Source organism: Myodes glareolus, chromosome 9 (genome assembly GCF_982192425.1).
Source record: "Myodes glareolus chromosome 9, mMyoGla1.1, whole genome shotgun sequence".
NCBI classification, from domain to species: domain Eukaryota; kingdom Metazoa; phylum Chordata; class Mammalia; order Rodentia; family Cricetidae; genus Myodes; species Myodes glareolus.
The window spans coordinates 61,876,520-61,904,415 of NC_142034.1; the positions used below are offsets into that span (position 1 = coordinate 61,876,520).

Consider the following 27,896-nt stretch of genomic DNA (forward strand, 5'->3'; position numbering starts at 1 on the left):
TGATTCACCCCTGCCAGACAATGGTGGTGCACACCTTTAATCACAGCCCTCAGAAGATAGAGACGGGTGTATCTCTGAGTTTGGGGTCAGCCCAGACTACAGAGTGAGTTCTGGAATAGCCAGTGCTACACAGAGAAACTCTGTCTTGAGGCAACCTGCGCCCCAAAAAATCCCGTGATTTTTTTTTTTTTTTTGGTTCCTTCTACAGGGGATTTGACTTAGATCACGTGCTCTAATTGGCATATCACATCCTAGCCCTCAGAGATGTTTATCTTTTAAATATCACATATGACATTATCTATTAGTAAATTATAAAATAAAGGCCTGTTTATTTATTTCTCATGTATCATTTATGATAGTTTTTTTTTTCTTTTTTCTCTTTTCTTTTTGACACAGGGTTTCTCTGTAGCTTTGGAGCCTGTTCTGGAACTAGCTCTTGTAGACCAGGCTGGCCTCAAACTCACAGAGATCTGCCTCCCGAGTGCTGGGATTAAAGGTGTGCGCCAACACCACCCTGTTTAGAATAGGATTTTTTAAAAGATAAAATAAAACTTAGTAAAAATGGCATTCAGTTCAATCATTTATTTATCTCCTGCCAAAGCCTCACATTATTCATTTATTAATATGTGGGTAATTCTTATTGGATATCATAGTTTAGAATCTCAATATCTTTACAAATATCACTCTTTGTTTTTTACATGTATTGAGATAGAGAGACCAGACCGATATGTTGAGCTTGATACTGTAAGATGCACTTCTCTGCAGCTAATCCTTTGTTTTTTGTGCTTTAAATTTCAGTGGTGACTAAATTTTTTAAAAAGATTTATTTATTTATTATGTATTCAGTGTTCTACCTGCATATATCCCTACAGGCCAGAATTGGGCACCAGATCTCATTACAGATGGTTGTGAGCCACCATGTGATTGCTGGGTATTGAACTCAGGACCTCTTGAAAAGCAACTAGTGCTCTTAACCTCTGAACCATCTCTCCAGCCTGGTGGCTGAATTTTTAATAATAATGCAGTGATCTTAAAATCAAAATTTAATATTAAATTACTCTGACATTAAGGGCTTTATAGTTTGATTCAGGATGGCTTTACAAAGTGGGATCATTTTTTATATTTTACATAAAGGCTTTATTTTGTTAACCCATCTAATGTATGCATCCAGTATTTTATTTCTATAAGCTTTATATCTCTTCTTTGGGGTTGTTCATAAATATTGTGTAGTAAGTGTCTGGGACACTTTTTTAGATAAATTTTAAATATTTAGAGTTAAGTTACATTTGTATGGAAAACATGACAAGTTTTTAAAAGAGTTATTTATTTATTATGTATGCAGTGTTATGGCTGCATGTATGTCTGCACACCAGAAGATGGCACCAAATCTTATTATAGATGGGTGTGAGCCACCATGTAGGTACTGGGAATTGAACTACGGACCAATGGGAGATCAACCAGTGCTCTTAATCACTGAACTATCTCCTCAGCCCCATAACAGATGGTTTAAACCCAACTTTACAGATGAATTTATAGATTAAAAAAGAACTGTAGTGTCAGTTTATATGTAAGTACCATCAGCTCCTCAGGACAGTTCTGTTTGTAATTCTAGTCCTTTAAGGGTTAAGGCAGCAAGACTTTTCATAAGGTTGAGGCCATTGTGAATTACTTAGTGAGCTCTACCCCAGCTTGATCTACAGAGTGAGACCTTGTGCCAAAATACATAAGCAAAAACCATATCATTATCACTATTAAAAAACAAAGAGTTCAATAGTAGGGAATTCTGCTTGGATTAGGAGTGTGTTTACTTTCGCTGCTATACCTTCATTTGATTCTGTTAATTGTTTTTGAAGTGAGATTGGTACAAACTGTTATTGTAGGCATGCTCCTTTTTAAATTATGCTTTTGTAATATGTAGAAAAAGGTTTTAAAAGTACTTTGTAGAGTCAATTATACCAGGAGGTGGTGGCACACACCTTTAATCCTAGCACTCAAGAGGAGGCGCAGGTGTGGATCTCTGTGAGTTTAAGGTCAGCCTGGTCTACAGAGCGAGTTCCAGGACAGCCAAGGCTACACAGAGAAGCCATGCCTCAAAAAACAAAAACAAAACAACAACAAAAAGAATCATTTTCCACTGATGTTCAACCATATTTACCTCTGATTCACTTATAATTTCCAGTAAAGAAGCTTGGGCGTGTCGAGTTAGAAATCGTAATGCAAGTTTAATAAAATCTATCCAATCAGAATAGGTTTCTGCTTCTGTGCTGTAACATGATGGGCCAGCTTGTTGGGGTTTCTGTCCCACCCTATACTCCACAGCTGGCAAGCCCCAAAGAATCACACAGAGTCTACATTAGATATAAATTGATTGACCCATTAGCTTAGGCTTCTTGCTAACTGTTAAAACTTATATCAACCCATTATTCTTATCTATGTTACCCACATGGCTCGGTACCTTTTTTAGCGGGACAGTTCACATCTTGCTTCGTTGGTGATCTGGGCTGGACTGTGGAGGAAGCTTCCTGCTCTCATTGCCACGCCTCTACTTCCTGTCTGGTTGACCTACCTATACTTTCTGCCTGACCAATCAGCTTTTATTTAAAACATGATTGACAGAATACAGACAATTCTCCTGCACCACTTCCCCCTCTCTTCCTTCCTTCCTTCCTTCCTTCCTTCCTTCCTTCCTTCCTTCCTTCCTTCCTTCCTTCCTTCCTTCCTTCCTTTCTTTCGTTTTAAACAAAGGAAAATATTCATTGTCTGCTGGGCCTGCTTAGAGGCACAGGGATGAATTAGCACTGCCCCCCCCTCTAAACTGCCTGGCAGACGTTCTGTTGTTAAATTTTACTTTTGTGGACTTAATGTTTTCTGAGCAAGTTTATTGATAACCCCTTTATAAGTTTATTACTTCCACTTCCTCCAAATTCATAGAAACCATGGTGTTTAACAATTGAATATTGTTGATATATCATTATTGTTTCAGATTTCTAAAAGTACCTTAATCTGTAAATGAATTGTTTGTGCCTGTGATAAGTCTTTATTTAAACCAAGTAGGGGTGGTGCATGGCTTTAATTCCAACACTTGCAGACAGAGGCAGGTGAATCTTTGTGATTTTGAGGCTAGCCTGGTCTTCAGAGTAAGTTCCAGGACAATCAGGGTTACACAGAGAAAACCAAAAAGGAAAAAGGTTTTATTTGAAAGCAGTTATGGACTTGAGTGGGAACTGCGAGGTGACCCATTATTAACATAGTGTAGTATGGACAATAAAGCTTAGGTATTTAAAAGAAGAAGACAAATTGCTATTTTGAATGGTGATATTATCCTAGAAAATGTAAAAGGGGCCTGGGAGATGGTCCAGAGATAAAAGACTGACCTATGGTTTGATTCCCAGAACCTGCCCAGAATCCTATGGGAGGTAAAGACTGGAATCATCTGGAAGCTACTAGCCAGCTAGCCTCTACTATGCAGCATGGCAGAAAAAAAGAGTCCTTGCCTTGACAAGGTGGAAGGCGAGGACTCCTGGAAGATGTCCTGTGACCTCCACATGCATTCTGTAACATGTATACACCAGTACACATTTCATAAATATAAACACATGCACAATTATATTAAATAACATTTTTAAAAGTATAAAAATTAACTGAGAATTATTTGAACCAAAAGGAAAGTTTTCTTAGAAAAAGTTATTTTATAGAAAACCTATATCTTCTTTGTATCTCAAGTATTTATTTGCACATATACATCTGTATATATGACAGATGATTTTCCTGGCATGAGAACATATAAGATCTAGGAATAGTTTTAATAAATGTGACAAATTATTTTTAATTCAGCAATAATTCTCCTGTCCTTTATTTGTTCTTAAGTTTAATGTAATCAAAAATTCTAATGTCAGTTTGCATAGGAAGTATACAAAATGATTTTAAATCTAAATTTGTCTTGATAAGCTGAATGTGGTGGTACATATCTGTAATCCCAGTACTTGGGAGGCCATGCCAAGAAAATCTTGAGTTTGAGGCCACCTAGGCCTACATATTAAAAGCCTGTTTAAAAAAATTAATACCAACAAAAAAGGTGAAACGATAAATGGACAAGATTAGAGCTAGTTTCTGGACAGGCTCCAAAGCTACAGAGAAACCCTGTCTCGAAAAACCAAAAAATAAAAATAAAAAAAAATTGTGTGGTGTATTTACATAGTGTGTAGAGGCCAGAGATCTGCCTTACTAAGCTGGTTGGCCTATGAGCCCCAGGTATTAGCTTGCCTCTGTATTTCCTGTCACCCTCCCCGCCACCAAGTGCTGGAATTTCATGTAGCTGTTACCACTCCTGGGTCTTTTATATGGGTCCTGGGAATCCAACTCATACCTTCCTATCCATAAGGACTTTACCAACTTTAGTGTTCTTTCAGTTCCCTAATTACAATGTTACTGCATGTCATTGTAACATGGAAAATTTTTAATGTGGAAATAACTTTTCAGGTGTTTTTTTTTTTTTGTTTTTTTATAAAGACAGCTAGCTCTTGTAGACCAGGCTAGCCTCGAACTCACAGAGATCCTCCTGCCTCTGCCTTCCGAGTGCTGGAATTAAAGGTGCATGCCACCACCGCCCTATATTCAGTTTTTTTTTAAACTGGTGAAGGGTTTTAGATAAACTTTATCTGCATTTGTTTGAAAAAACTTCTTCTGTTTCTCATGTTTACTTTTTTAAAATATTAGACAGTTAGCATCAACAAGCTAATTGAAATTCTCAGAGAAGTGACCTGTAATTTGGGTCAGATTTGAATTCACAGATTCCCTTGGTAGTTCATTGTTTGTCTATTGTAGTTTTATTGCATGTCAAAGCACTTGATTTTCCTTAAGACTTTTTGTTCTTTAAAGGTAAAAATTGCCATTGAATTTCTGAGGATTTAAAATCTAAGGGAAACATAGAAGATTTAGATTTAGTAGGATTCCATAACTTCTCTGTGGGTGGAGTTGTCCACAGCAATTTTAGGCCTTCTTATTATCATATAGATGGATCTGCCCTTGGATGGTGTGGGCTTGGTCCTTTCACACTTACTATTTTAATTTGGGGTTCTTCCCTTATTGTGATAACTTTAACTTTCATAGGAAAATCAGTCGCCTATATGCCTTATGCTGAGGTCAAACGTGCTCTAGAACAGGAAGCACAGATGCACAGTACCGCAGCAAGGTCAGCCTCACCGTGTAGGCTCTCTCCAAGAGAAGTCAGTAAAGCCGCTTCACAGCCTGATATGAGTGCAGCCCGCTATAGTGTCCCTCCAGGTAAATATTACCTTTCTGCACAGTGACTGCCGGCCATCTACCCACTGGTGTTCTACGTAGTGCTTTAATCTCATGAATGACCTGCTCTTCCAGGACCTGCTCTCTTAGAATGACTGTTTTTGTTTTTTTGCATTCCATTATCCGTTTAACTCAGAGTCACTGGGCCAATGAGAAAACTGTGTTGACACTCTATACTGTGATTGGCTTTTCTTTTAACAGTACAACTACTTTGTAAAAATCCTTGAGACATCCTCCCCCTCAGAAATTCAAGTGTACTGTGAAAGCCAGAATCAGTAGATATTTCTCAAAATTATGCAGCTACACAGAGGATGTGTACTGGGTTGTCAGCCAGTTCTACTGTGTGAAACAGCAGGTATTTCTTGGAAGCTTCCTCATTCTCATTTCCATTGTAAGTTTCAGATGGCGATGAAGAAAGACAAAGTCACTCATGATGATTGTCTCTGTTGAACAGAGTAGTTGCTGAAGTCAGCTTTGAATGCTGTGTGGTTTGAAAGAAATTGAATACGTTTACCTCACAAATACCATTTGAGATTTGAGTATACTCATTGACAGAATTTTAAAAAGTGAAAAAATACTTGTGTTTAACTTTATCTGACATTTAGAATTTAATTTGCGATCTAAAGATTCAGGAATCCTTACTGAGAAGGGTAGCCTGTGCATACTAGGAATTGACCATTTTTAAATGATTTTTCCCCCTTAAAAAGTCCTCCAACCTGCTCCACATCAAGTGATAACTAATCTTCCCGAAGGGGTTCGACTTCCAACCACGCGACCAACCAGACCACCACCTCCTCTCATCCCATCGTCTAAAACTACAGCAGCATCAGAAAAACCATCCTTTATAATGGGAGGGTCCATCTCACAGGTAAACTGGTTTTTCATTATAGCAGATTTCTGTTGAATGTTGTTTCTGTTAGCCCTTTACCTCCTCTCATTAACTTATTAATGTACTAATAATCAGGTTCCTTCATAGGCCTTCTCCTCTCTGTCCTACTTTCTGTTGCCATGTGTTCATTTTCGCTTTTTCTAGGGCTCATATAAGTAGGATCATACACTATGCACTCTTTCCTGTTTGCCTTTCATCTCTGAGTAATGCTTTTAGGGATTTGGTCAAGTTTTTGTGTGTATTCAGTAGCCTTTTGATCATTAAATACTCCATTGTATGAATGTTTCATTTGTTAATCTCCTCTGTGAAGGGAAAACTGAGCTGTTTTGATTTAGGCTTCTTTACAAAGAAACAATTTTATGCTGGTTTCTTTGTGATTGCATGTTTGACTTTCTCTTACATTGTTACTTAGGGGTGAAGTTGAGGTTCAAAAGTGACCCTGTAACTATGTCACCACCAGCATTGTATAAAGCTGGGGTTTCTTGTTTTATTCTTTGTTCCATTTATTATTGTTGGTTTTTTGTTTGTTTGTTTGTTTGTTTGTTTCATTTTAGGCATCCTTAGCTACTTCTAAGTAGATGTAGTCATATTTCATCATGGTTGTCATTTGTGTTTCCCTGAAAACAAATGCTGTCACACACTTTCCACGTGCTCTTCGTCTATGCTTATATTTCTGGTTCTCTGACATGGCTACTGACTGAGTATCCATATTCTGAAATGATCTAAAATGTAAAACTTTCTGAACATCCCATGCCATCACAAGTGGAAAATGTCGCACCTGCTCTACTATGAAAAACATAGTATAATCACAAGTGTACTAAAAGTGTTGTTTAAAATTCCTTTTTTTTTTTAATGTATGTGTAAGAGTTAGACAGACAGACCCATACAGTTACAGTGCAACTGTGGAGGCTGAAAGAGAACTTGTGAGAGTCGGTTTTCTTCTAGCTTTTTTTTTTGTTTGTTTTGTTTTTTTGTTTTTTGCCTACTACTCTACGGGGCGGATCTACGGTGGACGGTGGGAGACTATGTGTGCGGGTCATTCTGCAGGCCGCCGGGCAGCGCTGACTGACGGTCATGGAACTACATGTGGTGCTGGGCCAGGAATCGAACTCCAGTCCTCGGGCGCTCTGCCCCCGAGCCGTCTCTCTGGCTGTGTTTTTTGTTTTTTTGTTTTTCAGTTTTCTTCTACCATGTCGGTTCTGGGCATCAAATTCACATTGTCAGGCATTGTAGCAAGCACTTTGACCTACAGAGTTGTCTTGCTGATGGTTTTATTTTTTGGGACAGTACCTTTGGTATCCCAGGTTTGTAGCCAAGTATGACCTTGAACCTTCACCTCCTGAATGTTAGGATGACAGATGTGTCCCACCAGGCCTCTTTAAAACTGAGTGATCTATATTCATAGCTCCAGATGCTTTAAAATTTTTATGTTGATTAGACATACACACACACACACACACACACATACTTACATATATGTTTTCATTGTATTTGGCACTGTTGCAGAGGATATTTGCATATAATCATTGAACATTGAGCACATTCTTCATACTTTCTTTTTACAAGATTTAAAGATTTGGCCTTTATTTTGGTGCATGTGATCACTCAGAGACTGGTTTCTTCATTGTAGTGGTGTGAAAATCAGTATTCACTTCTTGACTGGATTTCCACTTCGAGCAGCAGCGTGGTTGACAGTTTCCTTTCTTTTGATTGCTGTGCTTGTCTTGGATCTGTATCTGCACTTGGAGTTGTTCTGTGTATCTATTTGTCAACTTTTCATGTTATTAGATATAGTCTTGATGATTGTCATGTTATACTGTATAGTCATTTAGTGTATCTCTTGTAGTGTTTTTATTTTTCTGGTCATTTTATATACTTTATCATGTTCATATAAATTATATAATTTGCATTTCAGTTTTGTAAAAAGCCAACTAGAGTTTCGGGTGAGATTACATTAAACTTAGAAATCAGTTCAGATAGGAATAGTTTGTTTAATAATCTTGAATCTTCTAATTTATAAATATACACACTTCATTTTTCTAGGTCTTTATTGCTAATTCCTGTTTAAAATGTTTCTTTGTTTCCACTTTAGAAGTGATGTGCATATCCTGTTTATTTTGTGTTATTTCATTAATTTATTGTATTCTGTGGTTTGTTTTCCTTTCTTCCTTCCTTCTTCCCTTCCTTCCTTCCTTCCTTCCTTCCTTCCTTCCTTCCTTCCTTTCATTCATTCATTTATTCATTTATTTATTTATTTATTTATTTATTTATTTATTTATTTATTTGAGGCGGTGTCTTTTACTATGTGTCCTTTGTTGGCCTGGGAACTGAATGTGTAGATCAGGGTGACCTTGAACTCATAGTGAGCTGCCTGTCTTTGCCTCCCAAGTGCTGAGACTAAAGATGTGCACCAACAGCCTGGCAATTTTAATGTATTCCTTGTTTTCATAAGTTCTTGTCTATTACAGGCATGAGTGAGCATATTATAAGCTTGGTTCCAGACCATCCCTGAAAGCAAATGTTTCAGTGAACAAGGTCATAAGAAGCTTTTAATTTTTGAGTATATAAAACATATTTATACTGTATGTACTATAGTCAGTTAAGTATGCAACAGTATTACATCTAATAAAAGAATATATGTACCTTGCTGGACAGTGGTGGCACACATCTGTAATCCCAGCACTTGAGAGGAAGAGGTAGGTGGATCTCTGTGAGTTCAGGTCAGCTTCGCTACATAGAGGAAACCCTGTTTTTCAAAACAAAACCAAACAAATTTAAAACTAGACATAATTACATATACCTTTAATCCCCAGCATGCTGAAGGCTGTGGCAATAGAATCACAGGTTTGAGTCCAGCCTGAATTCATAGGGATACTGTACTTAAATAAGTCAAAATAAGGTAGATACTTCATTACTTTAAAAAATGCCAGCGTCTTGTACAGTGTTGCAGTAATGGTACTGACAGACTCACATACCTGAAACACAAAGCTTCAGCTTCACAAAACGCAGCATAGTGTCAAGGAAGCACAGAAACTGGAGCAGCAGAGTAGTATTGGCATATAGAAATAGTATCCCTGCGTTTTGTTTCATATACTCTCTAAAGTGTGCATGAACGTCTGCTTTTGATCTAAAAAGTAAAGCATTCAGTGTTTTACTGTGTCTCCTGGGTCCTTTTCTGGGGAGTGAATATGTTTATTTCCATTCTTAGCATATTTTGTTTGTTTCATTTTGTTTCTCTTTGTTTTTACATAGAGTTTCATTTCTGGCTTAGGCAAGCATGAAACTCTATAGTCTAAGCTGCTCTCAAATCTCCTTGCTTCAGTCTCCCAAGTGCTGAATTATATATAGGTGTGCATCACCATACTTGACCTGCAGTTATACCTGCCAATTCTAGAATTTCTGTTTTGTTTTTTTATGCTTTCTTTCTCTGTTTTGTATTTTGTAGTTTGTTAGACATTGTTCTTGATCTTTCCTTTAGTTCTCTGTCTAATCTTTGTCTAATAAATTTAAAGCTTGCTGTTTTATTTCAACTGTATGGTTCACTTTTTTTGCATATCTTCTAACTTTTTGTCAAAAATACATTTAATTTTTCTTACATTTATTTATTTCCCATGTGGAGATTGGGGGCAATGTGTGGGGGTAGATTTCTTGCCTGCTACCTTGTGGCCCCCTGGGATCACAGTTGAGTCCCCAGCTTGATAGAAAGCATCTTTACTCATGGTGTCATCTTGCCAGCCACCAGAACTGCATGCTTTCAGTTATCGTAGCTAACTCCAGAGTTGTTAGAGCTTCTTTTTTCTGTTTTAGATTTGATTTTTTATTTGCTTCGTGGCTTTCAGTAACTAATTTGTAAAGTCTATGTTATTTATGTATGTCCACTAAAGAATCTGCTTGGCAAACTAATGATTGTACAGAAATTTCCTTAAATAACTCAGAATCGGTCTTTCCTTGCTGTGGAGCTCTTTGTGGTATTGGGTCATGCCTTTAGACTACCCTCAGCCCGTTGACAGCCTGTCCGTCATAGATGAGAGCTCCTTAGTGCTTTGTTTAGGGTATGCAAAGCCTTGTGTACACATAGAACTTGAGGTTCCCTGGGCTGTGTTGGATCTTCTGAATTCTTGCCATTTTCATTGATGTTGGGTTTTTTTTTCATTTGTAAGAGGTATAAGATACTACTAGTAGTCTGCATTTTGAGTACCTTGTTGTAAATACTTTATCTGATTTGTTAATAGTAAATATCTGATGTTTATATGAGATTGTCAGAAGATATAGCTTATTCCTTTAGTTTTTCTAACTTAATAACTTATGCTGAAAATTTTCTTTTTTTTCACAGTTACTTTGTAAAACTTTGAGTAGCAAAGATACAATTTATTATAGATAAAAATGTGAGGATTGACTTTACAATCATAAAAATAAAGATAGGGTTTTATTCAGTTTCTTGACTCTTTTATTTACTTATTTTTAGGGAACTCCTGGCACTTACTTGACTTCTCATAGTCAGGCTTATACTCCAGAAGCAGCGAAGCCTTCAGTGGGATCTATCTCTCTTGGGTTGCCACGGCAGCAGGAATCCACCAAGTCAGGTCAGTGAGAGGCCGCGGTCCTGTCACATGTATTGTGATCATGATCAGCCCTTCCCTGGTCGGTTTCTTCATGTCTCTTTTGCTTTTGTCCTCAGCTCCTTTGACCTACATCAAGCAGGAAGAATTTTCTCCACGAAGCCAAAACTCCCAACCTGAGGGCTTATTGGTCAGGGCACAACATGAAGGTGTGGTCAGAGGTAATGCTGTGTGCAGCTTGACAGATGTGTTAAATCTTGCCTCTAGTAAACTTACTAAGTTAGTCATTAAAAAACTATTTTTTTGTGGGGACGTTCTAAGTTGTAGCAACAATGATACTGGCCTTGGAATTGCTGTGTAGCCAAGTCTGGACTTCGAGTCTCAATTCTCCTACCTCAGCCATAGTGGATGATAGATGAATGCAACCAGCTCAGTCATTAATATATTTTAATGATAAGATTCTTTAAGTTGCTGATTTTCATATTAACTTTTTTGCTTTCATGTAAAATTAATTGTAAAAGTTTGAAACTTGATGGGTGTGTAGCACCACTAAAACAAAAACAAAGCTAAATCCAGAAAACCCCACCAAACTCAGGAGCTATTTATGCCTGCAGTCATGTTTTAATAATATATTTATTCTGTTATTTCATATATGTATATAATTTATTTTGATCATATGCCCACCAACAACTTTTCCCAGTGTGTCCCTCCAGATTTCAGGTCCTCTGCTGCTGCCCCCCCCCTTTTAAATAATCCAAAGTACATTGCTGCCTAGATATGAATGTGTATGGTGCCATCCACTGGAGGAACATGGGCAACCTGCACATGGCCCCAGTCCCCTGAAGAAAAATGACCATCCTTCCCCTAGCAGCCATCAACTACCAGTAGCTGCTCAGTTAGGGATAGGCCCTCAGGACCACATACATCCTCCTCTGTGCTAGAGTTCTGACTGGCTTCATCTTTTCAGGTCATGTGTGGGTAGCCATCACTGTTGTGAGTCCATGCGTGCAGTAACCCTTCACAGTACTGCTCCCTGGACGCTGGCTCTTGCATGCTTTCCATCCCTTCTTCCAGCATGTGCCCTAAGCCTATAGGGGAGAAAGATGATATAGACATCCCATCTAGGACTTGGTCCTCATGGTCAGTCATTCTTGCAGTTTGACCAAAGCAGTCACCTCTGCTTGCTGCAAAAGAAAGCTTTTCTTTTCTTTTCTACTTTTTTTTTTTTTTTGGATTTTTGAGACAGGGTTTCTCTATAGATCAGGCTGGCCTCAAACTGACAGAGATCTGCCTGCCTCTGCCTCCCGAGTGCTGGGATTAAAGGCGTGTGCCACCACCGCCAGCATAAGGAAAGCTTTTCTGATTATGGTTATGAGCAGCCCAAGTCTGTGGATGTGATAATTTTATCATGCAGTTTGAACAGTCCTTTTTAAATCATTATGATATTATTTGACACATACATGTCATTAAAACAATTATTGTTATTCTCTCCTACATTCTGCTGTGTGAGAACTGGTGTTGGGAAGTGTGGCTGTCTGGAAGAAGCCAATGAATTACTGATGGTTTTATTTTTATTCAGGCACTGCAGGTGCTGTCCAAGAAGGAAGTATAACTCGGGGAACTCCAGCCAGCAAAATCTCAGTGGAGAGCATTTCATCGCTGCGGGGCTCTATTACCCAGGTCAGTGTGATCACTGTAATATCCAGCATACACAATAGTACTAAGAAAAGCTAGATATCCCAAGACTTTTAGTTGTTATTGCAGTACTGTTCTGTAGTTTGTTGTTCATTATTCTTTGGTTATGAATTCAGCGCTCAATATAATAAACCTCAGGTCTGCAGACCATCTTCAGAAAGACATTCCTGCTGATTTTCACCATAAGCCATATTATCTATAATTTAGTTTTCAAAACATCACCCATTTGCAAACTGGCAAAAGAAACTTTGAAGTTGTTATAGTCCTTAATGTCTTCCTGGCAAAATTTTTTACCATGTGCTCAGATTAAATAGACATCAAGAAAAAAACAATTAAATGCTTGTTTTTGATCTTTGTGAAAAAGCATATATATGATTCCAATATGTAAACTGCCATCCTCAAATTCAGTGTGGAACAAAGGATGCACCAGAAATAAAATATATTCTGTCTTGAAGCTAAACAGAATTCCAATTTTGATTAATGGAAGGTGTTTCTTTTCTTAGCTATATATTAATATATATTATATATTATTATATATATATTAATATTCTGTCTGGATGATGACTGCAGACTAACTTTCCTCTTCCCAGAATTCTCGTTTCCTTGCTTCTACTTCCTTCCTGGCTACTGGCCAATCTGTGTTTATTTAAAATATAAGTGACAGAGTACAGACCATTGTCCCACAGCACCCTTGCTTGCTTCTAGCAAACAGAGCAAGAAGTTGCATTAAACTCTGTTTTTTGTGTGTGTCTAGAATTCCTTTTCAAGCTCTTTAGGGTATTAAATGGATATAGTCGACCACGTTGGCATGCCAATCTGTAGTGGGAGGCTGCTTGTTTTGTTTCCAGCTGTTATGCGCCGAAATAATCACACAGAAACTGTATTAATTAAATCACTGCTTGGCCTATTAGCTCTAGCTTTTTATTGGCTTTGCTTTCTTTGAAAAGGTACTGGATTCTCAGGTTATACTTTTCCAAGTATTTTATTCTTCTGAGCATAAATGACTTTGGGTGCTTGTGTTTGCTTTGATGGCAGGGTACCCCAGCTCTGCCCCAGGCTGGTATACCAACAGAGACTTTGGTGAAGGGACCTGTTTCCAGGATGCCTATTGAAGAAAGCAGTCCTGAGAAGGTCAGAGAGGAAGCTGCATCCAAAGGCCATGTTATTTATGAAGGCAAAAGTGGACATATCTTATCGTATGATAGTAAGTACTGTTTATTCACCGATGCCAGTCTTATAATGTAGGATTGAAAACAGGGTCTGATTTTCTTGCTTGCTATGGGTAAGTTAGTTTACCTTTGCAGACCTATGTTTTCTCCCTCTGAAAGGAGCTATTTTGTGAAGAATCAATTTAGACAGTTAAGAGTCACAACAGTGCAGTGCACAGACGAAGTGTCTTGTTTGTAACAGCTGGTGTCAGTGACTGCTCATTCTTTAACCTGGGAAAAGAATCTTCATTTAACTTAAATTGAATAGCTTCTATTTTAATAGGGGTCATACTTTTTTAAGGTTAAGAATTGCCAGGCACTTTTGGCACACACCTTTAATCCCAATACTCAGAGGGCAGAGGCAGGTCGTTTTCTGAGAGTTCAAGGCCAGCCTGTTCTACGGAGTGAGAGCCAGGGCTATACAGTAAAACTCTTTCAAAAAAAGAAAAGTAATTACTAAAAAAGAAAAAAGAACTAAGTGATATATATCTGATAATCATGAAAAGAATGTTGAGTTAAACTCTACTTAACAAAATTGCATTATGTGTCTGTTCATCCATCTGTTCCCCAACCATCTGTCTTTCCTTAGATCTTTGAGTGTGTTTTCAAAGAATGGCTCTAATGTATACACCAACCACAGGGCTAAGTTTGAAAATTCTTACTTTGTAACCTTGAAATAGTCATTAGCCATGTTTTTTATGTTTGTCTCAGATATAAAGAAATGAGCATAATGCCTATTGTTTCATAATCCACAATAGCCTCATTTCTTTAACACATTTAGCATATTTTGATGAACATTTTACTTTGGGAAGAGGGAATGAACTGGATGTACATTGCTTAAGCTAGAAATCTGGTTATCTTTCTTTTCCCATCATGTCCATCAAATTACAAAATCATTTATATTGTTTCCTAAGGTTCTGGAATTCCTTACTGTTCTTGCAGCCATTGCCTTTTGTCTGTACTGCTTAGGATATACTAACTTACCTGGAGTAACCATCATGCTTCCTGCTTTACTTTCTGTGACCTTAAGGGTAACTACAAGTTTGTCCCATCCCATGGCTTCATCTCTCTCAACAATCTGCTTTCATTTATTCCTTCAGATTTTTTTGATTGCCAGTTTCCCCCTTAGCTGTCTAAAGTTTTCTGCCTAACTCCATTCTCTACATTGGCTTTGTACCGTGCTGATGGATGTTCCTTTAAGGTAGCTTGCTCTGCATTCTTGAGATCTGAGCCTATTCCTGCTGCCTGTGCCATTGTTTGTTCCTTTTATATTTGAAATAAGTATTTCTTACTCCTCCTTCGTTTTCAGCTGATGTATTGCTTTTTCTAGGCAGCCATTGCTAGACCTGGACATGTCAAATTTCTGTCCCACCATTCTCGCAGTATACTGTAATTTTCCTTTCATAGTATGTATTACATTGGACAATGAGGACTTATTGATTTTGTTAGGACTTTTTATTTATGTGCCTGTATTTGTACAATTCATGTACAATTCTGCAGAAGCCAGAACAAGGTGTCAGAAGCCTGTAGCTGGAGTAGTTGTGAGCCTCATGATATAGATGTTGGAACCAAACTTAGACCCTGTGGGAGAGCAGTAAGCGCTCTTACTTGCGGACCCATGTTTCCAACCAGGGCATATTTTTGTACTCACTACGTTGAAAGTTTCATGAGAAAGGGGACTTAATTTGTTAACTGTATCTGGATACCTAGCCTTTGTCTGGCACACAGGAACCATTCAATTAACTTAACTGCAGTGAATAAAATGTTTTCATGGATGTTGTCTATAGAAAAATATGTTAGAAGAAGTTTTTGTTTGTTTTGTTTGGAGTGGACTGTCATTGTTCAACCCTGGCTGACCTGGAGTTCATTATGTAGATCAATCTAATCTCAAATTCATAATGATCCATCTGCCTTTGTCTCAAGAGTGCTGGGATCAGGTTGTTTTTATAAGACTAATATTAAGCTGACCTAATTTACTGTGCATTATAGGTAGGTTTAGGTCTCTGAATAATTCTTGTTTCTGTATTGTGCAGATATTAAGAATGCCCGAGAAGGTACTCGGAGTCCAAGAACAGCTCATGAAATCAGTTTAAAAAGAAGCTATGAGTCAGTGGAAGGAAATATAAAGCAAGGGATGTCAATGAGGGAGTCTCCTGTATCAGCACCATTAGAGGGTAAAGTGTTATCCAGACACATTTAACTTTGTGTAATAGTTTCGTGTGCTACATTGAATTTGATCTCTAGCATTTCTACCTGAAATTCATTAATAAAATTTTTAATCTACATCATTGTATGAATCATGCAGCACTTCCAAATAGCTAATATATTTTCTCTATTAAAAAAAAAGAAAGAAACAAAACATCATCTGTGGCTATAGAGATGGCTCAGTGGTTAAGATTACGTGCTGCTTCCCTGCTGGGCGGTGGTGTTGCATGCCTTTAATCCCAGCACTTGGAAGGCAGAGGCAGGAGAATCTCTGAGTTCGAGACCAGCCCGGTCTACAAGAGCTAGTTCCAGGACAGGCTCCAAAACTACAGAGAAACCCTGTCTCAAAAAAAAAAAAAAAAAAAAAGAATTACGTGTGGCTTGCCCAAACCAGTGGTCAATGTAGGCCATTTACCACTGTTACACAGTGAACCCAAAGGTAGGCTTTTCAGCCAGATGGGTTAGCCACTGAGTCCTGGGTTTCTGTGTGACTCTGCCCCTCCATCCTTGGGTTTGCAGACCCATTCCATGTCATGCAAGGGTTCTGAATTCAGGTTGTCGTGCTCATACAGAAGGCACCTTACCCTCTGAGCCATCTTCCCAGCCCCAGTGTGAAATTTCTTTGGCTATTATTTTAAAACTCCTTATTTGGGTATGTATATTTCATTTATTTTCTCTAATTTTATAGTGTCCATATTTCTTATTTTCTTTTTCCCCAGGCACATTTCAAAGTTGACCAGTGATTTTTCAACTAAGATGCAGAGTTTAGATTCCCAGGAGTAGGAGCAGTGGTACCGTGAATGTTTTCCCTATTGCTGATTGAGAGACTGGAGCAGTGGCTCCTGTAATGTCTGCACTAATTCATCCCCCACCATCAATGGTGGCGCACGCCTTTAATCCCAGCACAGGGCATGCAGAGGCAGGTGCATCTCAGTGAGTTCAAGGCCAGCCTGGTCTACAGAGCGAGTTCCAGGACAGTCAGGACTGTTACATAAAGAAACTCTGTCTCAACGCACCCCTCCCTCCATTCTTTCCTCCCTCCCCAATACATTCTCTCCAGCATTGTAATTGTTTTCTTTATGAAATTCATTCTGGCAGGGGTGAGATAGAATATCAAAATAGCTTTAATTCGTATTTTCCTGATGGCTAAAGGATGTTGTATGCTTAAAGTATGTATTGGCCACTGCCAGGTGGTAGCTCATGTCTTTAGTCCTAGGAGGTAGAAGTAGGTGAATCTCTGTGAGTTCCAGGACAACCTGGTCTACAGACTGAGTTCCAGGACACCTAGGGCTACATAGAGAAACTCTGTCTCAAAAAAACAAATACACACAGACACACACTGTTGTCCATATTTTCTCCTTTGAGACCTCTCTGTAAGCTCTCAGCCTATTTTTTGATTATGTAGTTTAGAGTTTTCATATGTTCTACATGGTACTTTTCTTGGATCCATAGTTTTCAAAAATTTTCTCCCATTCTGTGGGCTACCTCTTCACTTGTAATGATCCTTTTTTTTTATCAGGTCCTGTTTGTCAATAATTGTCTTTTTTCCTTAGAAACCCAAGTCTTATTCAGAAAGTCCTTACCTGTGCCTGTATCTTGAATTATTTTTCTCTCTTTTTCTTCTAGCATTTTCACAGTTTCAGGTCTTATGTTTTGGTTGTTGATCCATTTGGAGTTGATGTTTCTGCCAAGTTAGAGGTTGTTCAGATGGTTATCCAGCTTCCTGGCGCCATTTGTTTAAGGGACTGTCTTTAATGAGTATTTTTGTCACCTTAGTCAGAAACCAGGTAACTACAGCTGTATGGATTCTTGTTTCAGCCCGTTTCCATCGATCCACATGTCTGTTTTTGAGCTAGTGCCATCCTGTTTGGGCATTCACCCAAAGGACTTTCTAGCCTGTTACAGAGATACTTCCTCATCTGTGTATTGTTGCTCTTTTCACAATAGCAAAGAAATGGAATTAGCTTAGATGTCTATCATAAGGTAAATATGATCCATATACACAATGAGATTCTATTTGGCCACAGAAAAAAATGAAATTATGCAATTTTTAGGAAGATGTATGGAACTTCAAAATATCACATTTCTTCTATTTTTGTTTTTGTTTTTTTGAGATAGGGTTTTTCTGTGTATTTCTAACTGTCCTGGAACTCACTCTGTAGATCAGACTGGCCTCAAACTCATAAAGATCTACCTGTCTCTTCCTTCTGGGTGCTGGGATTAAAGGCATAAGCACCCATGCCCGACTAAATTTTTATATATGTGTATTTGTGTAGGAGTGAAGGAAATAGATGCTAAAGGGGCCTATAAGAAGAGGAAAATTATTTTTTAAATAAAAATATTACCCTATAATTAAATCTCAGTAAATGTTATCTATGCTATATTTAAAATGTAATGATTAGATAAATTAACATTGACATTTATAAGTCTTATTTTAATGTTTTGATTATGCTGTTCAAATTCACTTGTTAAAGTTCTCTTCTGATTAGCAAGGTTTCTGAAAATGCTCAGGTGTTCTGGGTTTATTAATTACCTTAAAAGGGGGGCTTCGTGGGGTTTCACTTTCTGCTGTGACTCCTCACATAAGAAATGAAAAAGGGGGAAGAGGTGATAGGATAAAACAATAGCAAAAAAGGCAGGTTCTCACTCTAACCCTGGCTGGTCTTGAACTAACTATGTAGCCCATGCTGGCCTTATATTCAGACATCATAGCCTGTCTTTGCCTTCTGAGTGCAGGGATTAAAGGTATACTCCACCATGCCCAGCCAAATTTTATTTTTATTTTGATGTCTTTCATTTTTTATTAGTTTTCATTATATAAATTTAAATTGTTTGTTTTGTTGTTGTTTGAAGCAGGGTCTCTCTGAGTAGTCCTTGGCTGTCTTTGAACATGCTGTCTGGACCAGACTGACCTCAAACTCACAGAGATCCTTCTGTATCTGTCTCCCTAGGGTTGGGATAAAGAGTGTATAGTACCACATCCAGCCTACATCTGATTTTTTTAAGAGAAATATTTTAGAGTTAGCTTTAAACATATTTTGGGGCACAGGTGGGCGTGGACAGGCCTTGACTGGCTTCAAACTCCTTGAATTATTTTCTTGACTTCACAAGTGCTAGGATCATAGGTGTGAACTATCAAATCCAGCTGAAATTTCTTTTGGTTTTAAAGTAAACTTTAGCGTGTTTCTTGATCACTTTGTATTTGGGAAAATGTTCAGTGTGAATTATGATATCATGGGGCAATAGAGATGGCTCAGAAACTAAGGGCACTGACTACTGTTGACGTGGGTACAAGCCTGTATGTGGTGTGCATATGTGGAGATCAGAAGGCAGTTTGCAGGAATTAGTTCTCCTCTTCCAGCAAAAGGAGCTTGGTATTGAATTTAGGTCATCTGCCTTGACTGCCAGGCATCTCATCAGATCTTTGTGATAGTTTCTAAATTGTGTATGATTTTTAAATGACATCCCTTCTATCACAGAGGCTTTTTTCAAAATTATATTCTCTATAGACAATATTCAGTATTATAAATTAACTATATTATGTCTAATAACTGAATTTCTCTACTGTTTTGCAAGGTCTGATATGCCGAGCATTACCCAGAGGGAGCCCTCATTCTGACCTCAAAGAAAGGACTGTGCTCTCTGGTTCCATAATGCAGGGTACATTGTGTTTTGCCTTTTTATTATACACCGATTCACTGGCTAGGTAGTTTAATATTAATTTTACAGAATATTAAACCTACTTTTCAAGATATTTTACCCTTTGAAGTATTAAATGTTAAACCCTGATCTTAACTTTTTTTTTAGCTACATCATTTATCAGAATGTTTTAGTTGCTAGATCTTTTAATATCAACACATCTTTATAAGAACCATTCTGAAATTATAACGAATGATACATTGTTATATTTTGAGTAATCCTTAAAACATAATGACTGATGAATGCCTACTTGAGGGTCAATGTAGAAGTTCAGTGGTAGGGCTGTGCAGCCATCAACATTATTTTAACAAGTATGTTTCCTGAACTCTTCCTAAAGGCACACCAAGAGCAACAACTGATAGCTTTGAAGACGGCCTTAAATATCCCAAACAGATTAAAAGGGAAAGCCCTCCTATCCGAGCATTTGAAGGCGCCATTACCAAAGGAAAACCATATGATGGTATCACCACCATCAAAGAAATGGGGCGTTCTATTCATGAGATTCCACGGCAAGATATCCTAACTCAGGAAAGCCGAAAAACTCCAGAAGTGGTCCAGAGCACAAGGCCAATAATTGAGGGTTCCATTTCCCAGGTAAATAGTTCATAACTCTGTCAGCAATTCTACTTAAGACTGACATTTATGAAGCACTTTAAAAAATATGACTTAGTAGTTCTAGGTAGTTCTTATGTCAAACTTCTTGATAGTAAATCTTTCATATACATATTACCAGTTTTTCTTGTATGCATAGTTTAAAGAGAATAATTCAGGAGTGTATAATTGCCATGAGCCAGACATACATCTGAGAGGGACCAGTATCTAGGTAACTCTGCTATCTGTAATGTTTGTTTCATTCCCCTAGGGCACGCCAATAAAATATGACAACAACTCAGGTCAATCAGCTATCAAACACAATGTGAAGTCCTTAATCACAGGGCCTAGCAAACTACCCCGTGGAATGCTGGAAATTGTACCAGAGAACATAAAAGTAGTAGAACGGGGGAAATATGAGGATGTGAAAGCTGGTGAGCCTGTGCGTCCCCGGCACACGTCAGTGGTGAGCTCTGGCCCCTCCGTTCTCAGGTCTACACTTCATGAAACTCCCAAAGCACAGCTGAGCCCTGGAATCTATGATGACACCAGTGCTCGCAGGACCCCTGTGAGTTACCAAAACACCATATCCAGAGGCTCTCCCATGATGAACAGAACTTCCGATGGTATGACTTGTGTTGAAACATGTTTTACCTCTTACAAAACGAAAATATCAAATAATTTGCTCTAGATTATCTCAAGATCCACAGGTTGTAGGACTAGGGAAATAGCTCACTCAGCAAAAATTCAGTCAAAATACAGTGACAAGTTGAGTTCAGGGGTGGGAGGTGGGAGGCTGAGCATAGTGATTATAATTCCAGCACTGGGGAGGTGGAAATGTATTCTCTGTGGCTCAATATGTATATTCTGATATCTTAACTGTTAGGCCAGTGGTTCTTAACCTGTGGGTTGTGACCCCTTAGGTCGCATATCAAATATATTTACATTACGATTCATAACAGTAGCAAAATTACACTTATGAATGAGCAACGAAGTAATCTATGGTTGGGGTCACCATAATGTGAAGAACTGAATTAAGGGTGGCAGCATTAGGAAGGTTGTGAGCTACTGTGTTAGGTCTTTGGCTGAATGGTGGAGAAGTGAGGAATGTTTTGGGGTGGTGTGGCACAGCAGGCAGAGGAAGGGGATCCTACTTGAGGGAAAAGGTCTTGAAATCAGGGAGGCTAAACCAGCAAGATTTTATTTTGATAGGGAGATTTGTTTGATTTTGGCCACATTTGTACCAGTAGAATTTTAGTTGATAGCTGGGTGTGCTGGCCCACACCTACAGTCCCATCACTTGGGAGGCAAGGAAGAGGCAGAAGCAAATTTGAGGGCTACAAAGTGAGAGACTATTTGAAAAAACAAAACAGCAGCACTAATGATACGTGTATAATATCATTTGTATATTAATATCAGTGAATTATTCCCTTCAAAATGTATAAAGCATGTGGAGTTTAATCTCCAGTAGTGCAGAAATAAAAGAGTAAAGATATTGAGTATGACTGAAGAGTAGGTTCTGCTGTTAAGAGCACTAGATACTCTTCCAGAGGACCAGGTTCAGTTCCCAGCACCCATATGGCACTTAACAGCCATCTGCAATTCCAGTCCTGGGTGATTGGACACTCTCTTCTGCATTCTTGTATGCCTCCAAGGACACTGCATACATGTGGAGCAGAGATATACTACAGGGCAAAATGCTAATGTGTGTGTGTGTGTGTATATATTTAAAAAAGGAAAAGAATTTAAGAGAAATTAAGTCACATGGCTAATGTGGTACACTTTATGATACATAGAAATCTCTACAGTGAGGGTGGTGCAGAGTGTAGAGTCTGATCACAGTGCTGAGTAGGGGCAGGGCAAATGGATGTGTATAAGGTAAAGAATCACTGAAGTGCAGACTGAAAAGATAAAATTAGGCTAACTTATGGTTGACAGGTAGCAGGGAGGTTAGGAAACATAAGGAGGGAAGAATTTGAGATTTGCTACAAGTGGGGACAAATAGGTCTGTTTTGTTTGAGAATTTAGGTGTTAGTATCATGCAAGATACATGATCATTTACAGTGGGATTTAGAGAAGATTATTGAACTTCATGATCTTCATAATTTTAATATGATGTCATTTAGAATTATTGCTGTGCTCCAAAATATCACAGTGGTCTCCAGGTTTCAAGGCTACTATTAGTTCTTAAACTTGAACATATTAAAAAATAGGGTTTTATATGCTGGGACACACAGTGAAGTTTTCTCAAGGATTTGTGGCATTGGTGGTTTGTTATTGCTGTTACAGTTTCTTCCAGCAAGTCTACCAGTCATGAAAGGAAATCGACTCTGACCCCAACCCAGAGAGAAAGTATACCAGCCAAGTCTCCGGTGCCTGGGGTGGATCCTGTCATGAGCCACAGCCCATTTGATCCCCATCATAGAAGTAGTGCTGCAGGAGAGGTTTATCGGAGCCACCTTCCCACGCACTTGGATCCAGCCATGCCGTTTCACAGGGCTTTGGATCCTGGTAAGCTCAATATTTAATGACAATTTACAGCACAGAAATACGGTATCAACATGAGTGTATGTTAATTACAGCAGTTCTGACTACAGGTCAGTGCGCCTTTTCTTACTACTGACTAAATCTCACCATTATTTCTCTGTTATGAAAGAAACTCCCCAGGCTTGTTAGCTTTGGTTTTTGTTTTTTAATGAAGCCATAGTTTAAAAGACAATTAAGTGACAAAACCATTTTAGAAAGCTGGAGATCGTGTTGCATGCCTTTAGTTCCAGCACTTGGGAAGCAGAGGCAGGTAGATTTCTGTTAGTTCAAGGGTAGCCTAGTCTTGGGTTATATCCTGGTTCTTACAGCAATCTTTATTACCAGGTTGTCACATTAAAAGGCAGAGAAGCCAGGCAAGTAAGATGGGTTCTAAGGTAAAGGACCTTGCTTGCTACCAACCTATGGAAAACCTATGATTTTCCCCTTTCACCACACAGTGAAAGGGGAAATAAACTCTCACAGGTTGACCTCTGTGAGATGCAAATATGCATACCTGCACATAAACCTCTGTTCACACAAAGTAAACAAAACAATTTAATGCAAAAATGCCTGAGATTACTTATCTTTTGTGATAGCTAAGAACTTATGGAAATATTTTTTCTGAAAGCTCTGCTGTTGCCATATTGTTACCTGAACCTAACCCTGATACAGATATCACAGACCAACTTAGAATGGTTGATTCCACGTAAGCTTTTGACTTAGCAGTGGTGTGAGAGCAAACCCTAGTCAGCAGAAACTTTACTTTAATTGTAAACTGGGGTCCTTTCTGGGGCTGTAGTACTAGTAATGCCTTTCATGATGTTGAGTGCAGCAGCGAGCCACAGCTCCTCAATGAATGGAAACAGTGTAAGTTGTGAGCTTATATATTCAATGTGCTTCCAGCTTCTGGAACTTGTGCTGTTACGGGCTTAGTGAGATACAAGCCTGTTGTGATTTGCAGACCACCTGTGTTTACGCAAATGTCCCTCAGAGGAAATGTGTTTCAGCAGTCACACTTAACTGACTTGGAGTTCTTGATAAAAGTTTAATTAATGGTCTAGAAAACATATCAGTGGTTTTTGCTTTCTTTAGGAGAACATGTCCATATGAATGGTTCCCTTAACTTTCAGACAACTTTTTATATTTTTTCAATGTCTATCATAGAACTTTATTTAATAGTACTTTCATCTTATTGTCTTATTTTTCCATCTGAGCTAGATTATAAATGGTTTTGAGAATAGGGACATTATCTCCTACTTTTTACTTACGACTTCATTGCATCCTGTCTCATGGTTTTATGCAAGGGTTAAGAAACAACAGCTCCTTTACCCAGTCCTGTCGCTCTAGCTGTTTGTTTTGTCCGTGGTAAAGCAGCAGTAGCTTGAGAAATACTGGGTAGCTCTTAAAACCTAGCACAGTTTTCTACTGGCCCTTTATAGGAAAAGTTTGCCATCCTTTTTCTTTCAAACACATGCATTACTGAATGGTTGTATACAATCATATTTACCTCTAGAAAAATAAAATTCCTGTGCTAGAAATTCTTTTCATATTCACTCCCACTGTTGTGTTGTCAAAAAGTACTTTAATTTTCAACCACAGCTCTTGTGTAATTCAGTGAAAATGCAGTAGAGTTTCATGATAATAACTGAGAACAAAACTGCTCCGGAAATGTTCAGAATCTGCCCTTCCCTTCCCATTACATCTCAGGGGTTAATGAGTTAGGCTTACAGGACATGGTGGCACACACCCTTAATCCCAGCACTCAGGCGGATCTCTGTGAGTTCGAGGCCAGCCTGGTCTACAAAGTGAGGTACAGGACAGCCAGGGCTACACAGAGAACCCCCTGCAATAAATAAATAAAGGAAGGAGTTAGACTTGACGTCACTCCTGGAGTGGAAGTGGCTCCTGCACTAGCACAGCTGGCAGTGCTTCCTCCCTGTGCCCGGGGACAATGTTTACCAGGCTAATCTCACACACTCAGTGCCATTTTTTTCTTTCTCTCACTCAGCAGCTGCTGCTTACCTGTTTCAGAGACAGCTTTCACCAACCCCAGGATACCCAAGTCAGTACCAGCTTTATGCAATGGAGAACACCAGACAGACAATCCTAAATGATTACATTACCTCACAGCAGATGCAAGTGAATTTGCGCCCTGATGTTGCCCGGGGACTGTCCCCACGAGAGCAGCCACTGGGTCTCCCTTATCCAGCTACAAGAGGTATATAGAATTTTTTTCACATTTTCCAGTAATTAATAAACACTTGCTAAATGAATGACTGAAAGACATAAAAGAAGCTAATACTTGACTCAGACTTTTGCCCTGAAAGCAGATAAAGTAATATTTTGAGATGAGTTGAACAGTAAACATTAAAGTACTAAGCCATATAATTGTAAAGTGTTTAAAGTTTGTGTTTTTTTTAATATGTTCATACCTGAGGTTATTTGAGGTTATTGTGTTATCAGTACTTTCATATACTCCTTTAGGTTTAAAGAGGTTTAAAGAGGTCGTAAGCAATGATAATCTTTTTAACATTTTTATTTTTGTTGAATGCAAATTATCATTGTTATTATAGAGACAAAATGGAAAAATCATGTATGCTTCTGGAGTTAGGTGTCAGTTTGTAGTAATGCCTAACATAAGCTGTATTTGTCTTTTGGATAGGAATCATTGATCTGACAAATATGCCTCCAACAATTCTAGTGCCTCATGCAGGAGGAGCGAGCACTCCTCCCATGGACAGAATCACCTATATCCCTGGCACGCAGATTACTTTCCCTCCTAGGCCATACAATGCTGCGTCTTTGTCTCCAGGTGAGATGCTCTAAGCAAGGGTTCCAGAAAATAAGTCAAGGATTTTTCTAGGGAAAGTACATTTAAAATAATGCCCTCTATTTCTCAGACAAAATTGCTTAAATTTTATACATCTCTAACAAGACCAAAACACTCTAGTTTTTCTGGTATAGCTTGCAGAGGAATTCTGAGCAACTTTGTCCCATTCTGGTCTTCATTTAATGTATACATGTAACTCGATGCTCCACAAATACCCTAAACGCTTACACTTTGCTCCATTTGCTATCCCAGACTCTTAAACTTAATACATCCGTATTTGAAGCTGGTTGACTCTTTTTGGTTATTTACAGATTTAACTAGACTTTCAGTTTTGCTTTTTTCAGGACACCCAACACATCTTACAGCAGCTGCAAGTGCTGACAGGGATCGAGAGCGGGAAAGAGAGAAGGAGCGGGAACGCGAGCGGGAGCGGGAGCGGGAGCGGGAGCGAGAGCGAGAACGAGAACGTGAGCGGGAACGTGAACGTGAGAGGCTCTCTGCTGCTTCTGCTGATCTCTACCTACGACCAGGTCAGTGAGAAGCTTTGCCCTTTCCTTAGGCTACAGGTCCTGGTGATTTCCTGTGAGGCATTATGCTTAATTTTTCTATGTAGGCAAACAAACATGGAAAACCAGTATGTGTAATTTACAAGCAAAAGTGCTATAGAAAGAGACTTTTTGCTAAGCTGGAAGGGACTTTTCCATGACAAAAGTGCCATTTCGACCAGTTGCTCTTGAAAATACTGGGTATGAAAATAACAGCCCAGTCTATAGTGTAAAGGGGGAATTGGGAAATATGTTTAGAAGGAGATGTGGCATCTTGAATACAGTACTTCCATTCTGTTTAGGAGGTCAGTCGTGTGACCAATAGCCTGAAATGTGTTAGAACTCTGAAATTGTCTCAGGAGTTCATGTATGTGCCAATGGTGGTGTGAAAACATTCAGACACAGAGAATGGCCAGAAAGAAACTGCTGAGGAGAACATAGAAGCAGAATCAAAGGGAGCTGACAGTAACTTAATGGGTTAAAAAATAAGATTGAGCTGCAAATTAAAACACAACTGAGCTCAACCTGATGGCACATGCCTATAACTCAGTGTCTTCATTGGATTTTATTGCTGTGAAGAGACACCAAGACCACAGCAACCCTTATAAAGAAAAACATTTAATTGGGGCTGGCTTACAGTTCAGAGCTTTAGTCCATTATTGTCATGGCAGGAAGCATGGCAGGAAGCATGGCAGTGTGCAGGCAGACATGCTGGAGAAGTAGATGAGAGTTCTACATCTTGATCTGTAGGCAGCCGGAACAGAGAGAGTGACACTAAGTGTGGTGTGAGCTTCTGAAACCTCATCGCTGTGACATACTTCCTTCAACTAGGCCACGTCCACTCAAACAACCACAGCTCCCAATTCCCTATAAGCCTTTGGAAGACATTTTCATCCAAACTACCACACCCAGCGTTTAGACTTCTACACTTAAGCTGAGGCAGGCGGACTATACATTTGATATCAGTCTGGCATTAGTAACAAGAGCCTGCCTCATAGAAAAAGGAGTAAGGAGTGTGTGGGTGCTTGGGGTTTAGGGTGATACATCATGAAAAATAGCAAGATCACCATCAGGGAAAACAAATACTTTTATTTTGGACATATTTAATCTTACAGATATTTGACCCATCTCTCTTTATCCCTGATACATTTGCCTTTCTCAATTATTTTAATCAAGTAAGACCATTTATTTGGTCCATGTTTGTCAGATATGCTGATCTGACAGGAACACAGACTGATGTACAAGAGTTAAAACCCTGATCAAGAGGTTTCCATGGGCAGATGTCAGTCAGTCTGTAGATAGATGCCATTTAAAGAGCAAAGCAGGTGTAGGCCAAAGGAAGGCAAACATAATGGTTGTATATGTAGGTACAGAAATGGAGATAAAATGACAAGAGGGTGTCGGGTTCATATTTGAATGAGGGACAAACCCTTTGAAATCATTGATAATGTCAACAGGTGGAAGGAACCTAAAGCTAATCATGAAATTTGATCCAGTTATATTATTCCTGATGACTATGTAGTTTGTAGTCAATGTGGTACAAACCTGAAATACATTTAAATATTGCTCATTATTTGTACATAAAAAAATCATTAATAGTCTGATCCTTAAAAATCCTATAATGTGCGGGCAGTGGTGGCGCATGCCTTTAATCCAAGCACTTGAGAGGCAGAGACAGGCAGATCTCTGAGTTCAAGGCCAACCTGTTCTATAAGAGCTAGTGCCAGGACAGGCTCCAAAACCAAAGAGAAACCCTGTCTCGAAAAAAAAAAAAAACCCAAAAAATAAACAAACAAATCCTATAATGCATAAATTATGTGGTAATATCACAATATTCAGTTTATGTAG

At 38.7% G+C, this 27,896-nt stretch overlaps 1 protein-coding gene across 23 annotated transcripts in view; it reads left to right on the top strand.

The window, feature by feature from the left end:
* The window catches only part of Ncor1 (nuclear receptor corepressor 1), a 156,206-nt gene that overhangs the window by 106,890 nt on the left and 21,420 nt on the right, over positions 1-27,896 (top strand). For 11 of the 23 annotated variants that reach the window (XM_048448195.3, XM_048448196.3, XM_085695065.2 and 8 more), the window contains 14 exons: positions 5,110-5,283; positions 6,009-6,169; positions 10,656-10,773; positions 10,869-10,970; positions 12,329-12,429; positions 13,480-13,648; positions 15,686-15,826; positions 19,434-19,517; positions 19,894-20,150; positions 20,419-20,773; positions 22,437-22,658; positions 24,682-24,891; positions 25,336-25,485; positions 25,848-26,033. In XM_048448195.3, the coding sequence (XP_048304152.2) occupies positions 5,110-5,283; positions 6,009-6,169; positions 10,656-10,773; positions 10,869-10,970; positions 12,329-12,429; positions 13,480-13,648; positions 15,686-15,826; positions 19,434-19,517; positions 19,894-20,150; positions 20,419-20,773; positions 22,437-22,658; positions 24,682-24,891; positions 25,336-25,485; positions 25,848-26,033 (2,430 nt within the window). The remainder of the gene's footprint in view (positions 1-5,109; positions 5,284-6,008; positions 6,170-10,655; positions 10,774-10,868; positions 10,971-12,328; positions 12,430-13,479; positions 13,649-15,685; positions 15,827-19,433; positions 19,518-19,893; positions 20,151-20,418; positions 20,774-22,436; positions 22,659-24,681; positions 24,892-25,335; positions 25,486-25,847; positions 26,034-27,896) is intronic. The other 12 variants (XM_085695074.2, XM_085695081.2, XM_085695075.2 and 9 more) reach the window with 4 other exon arrangements.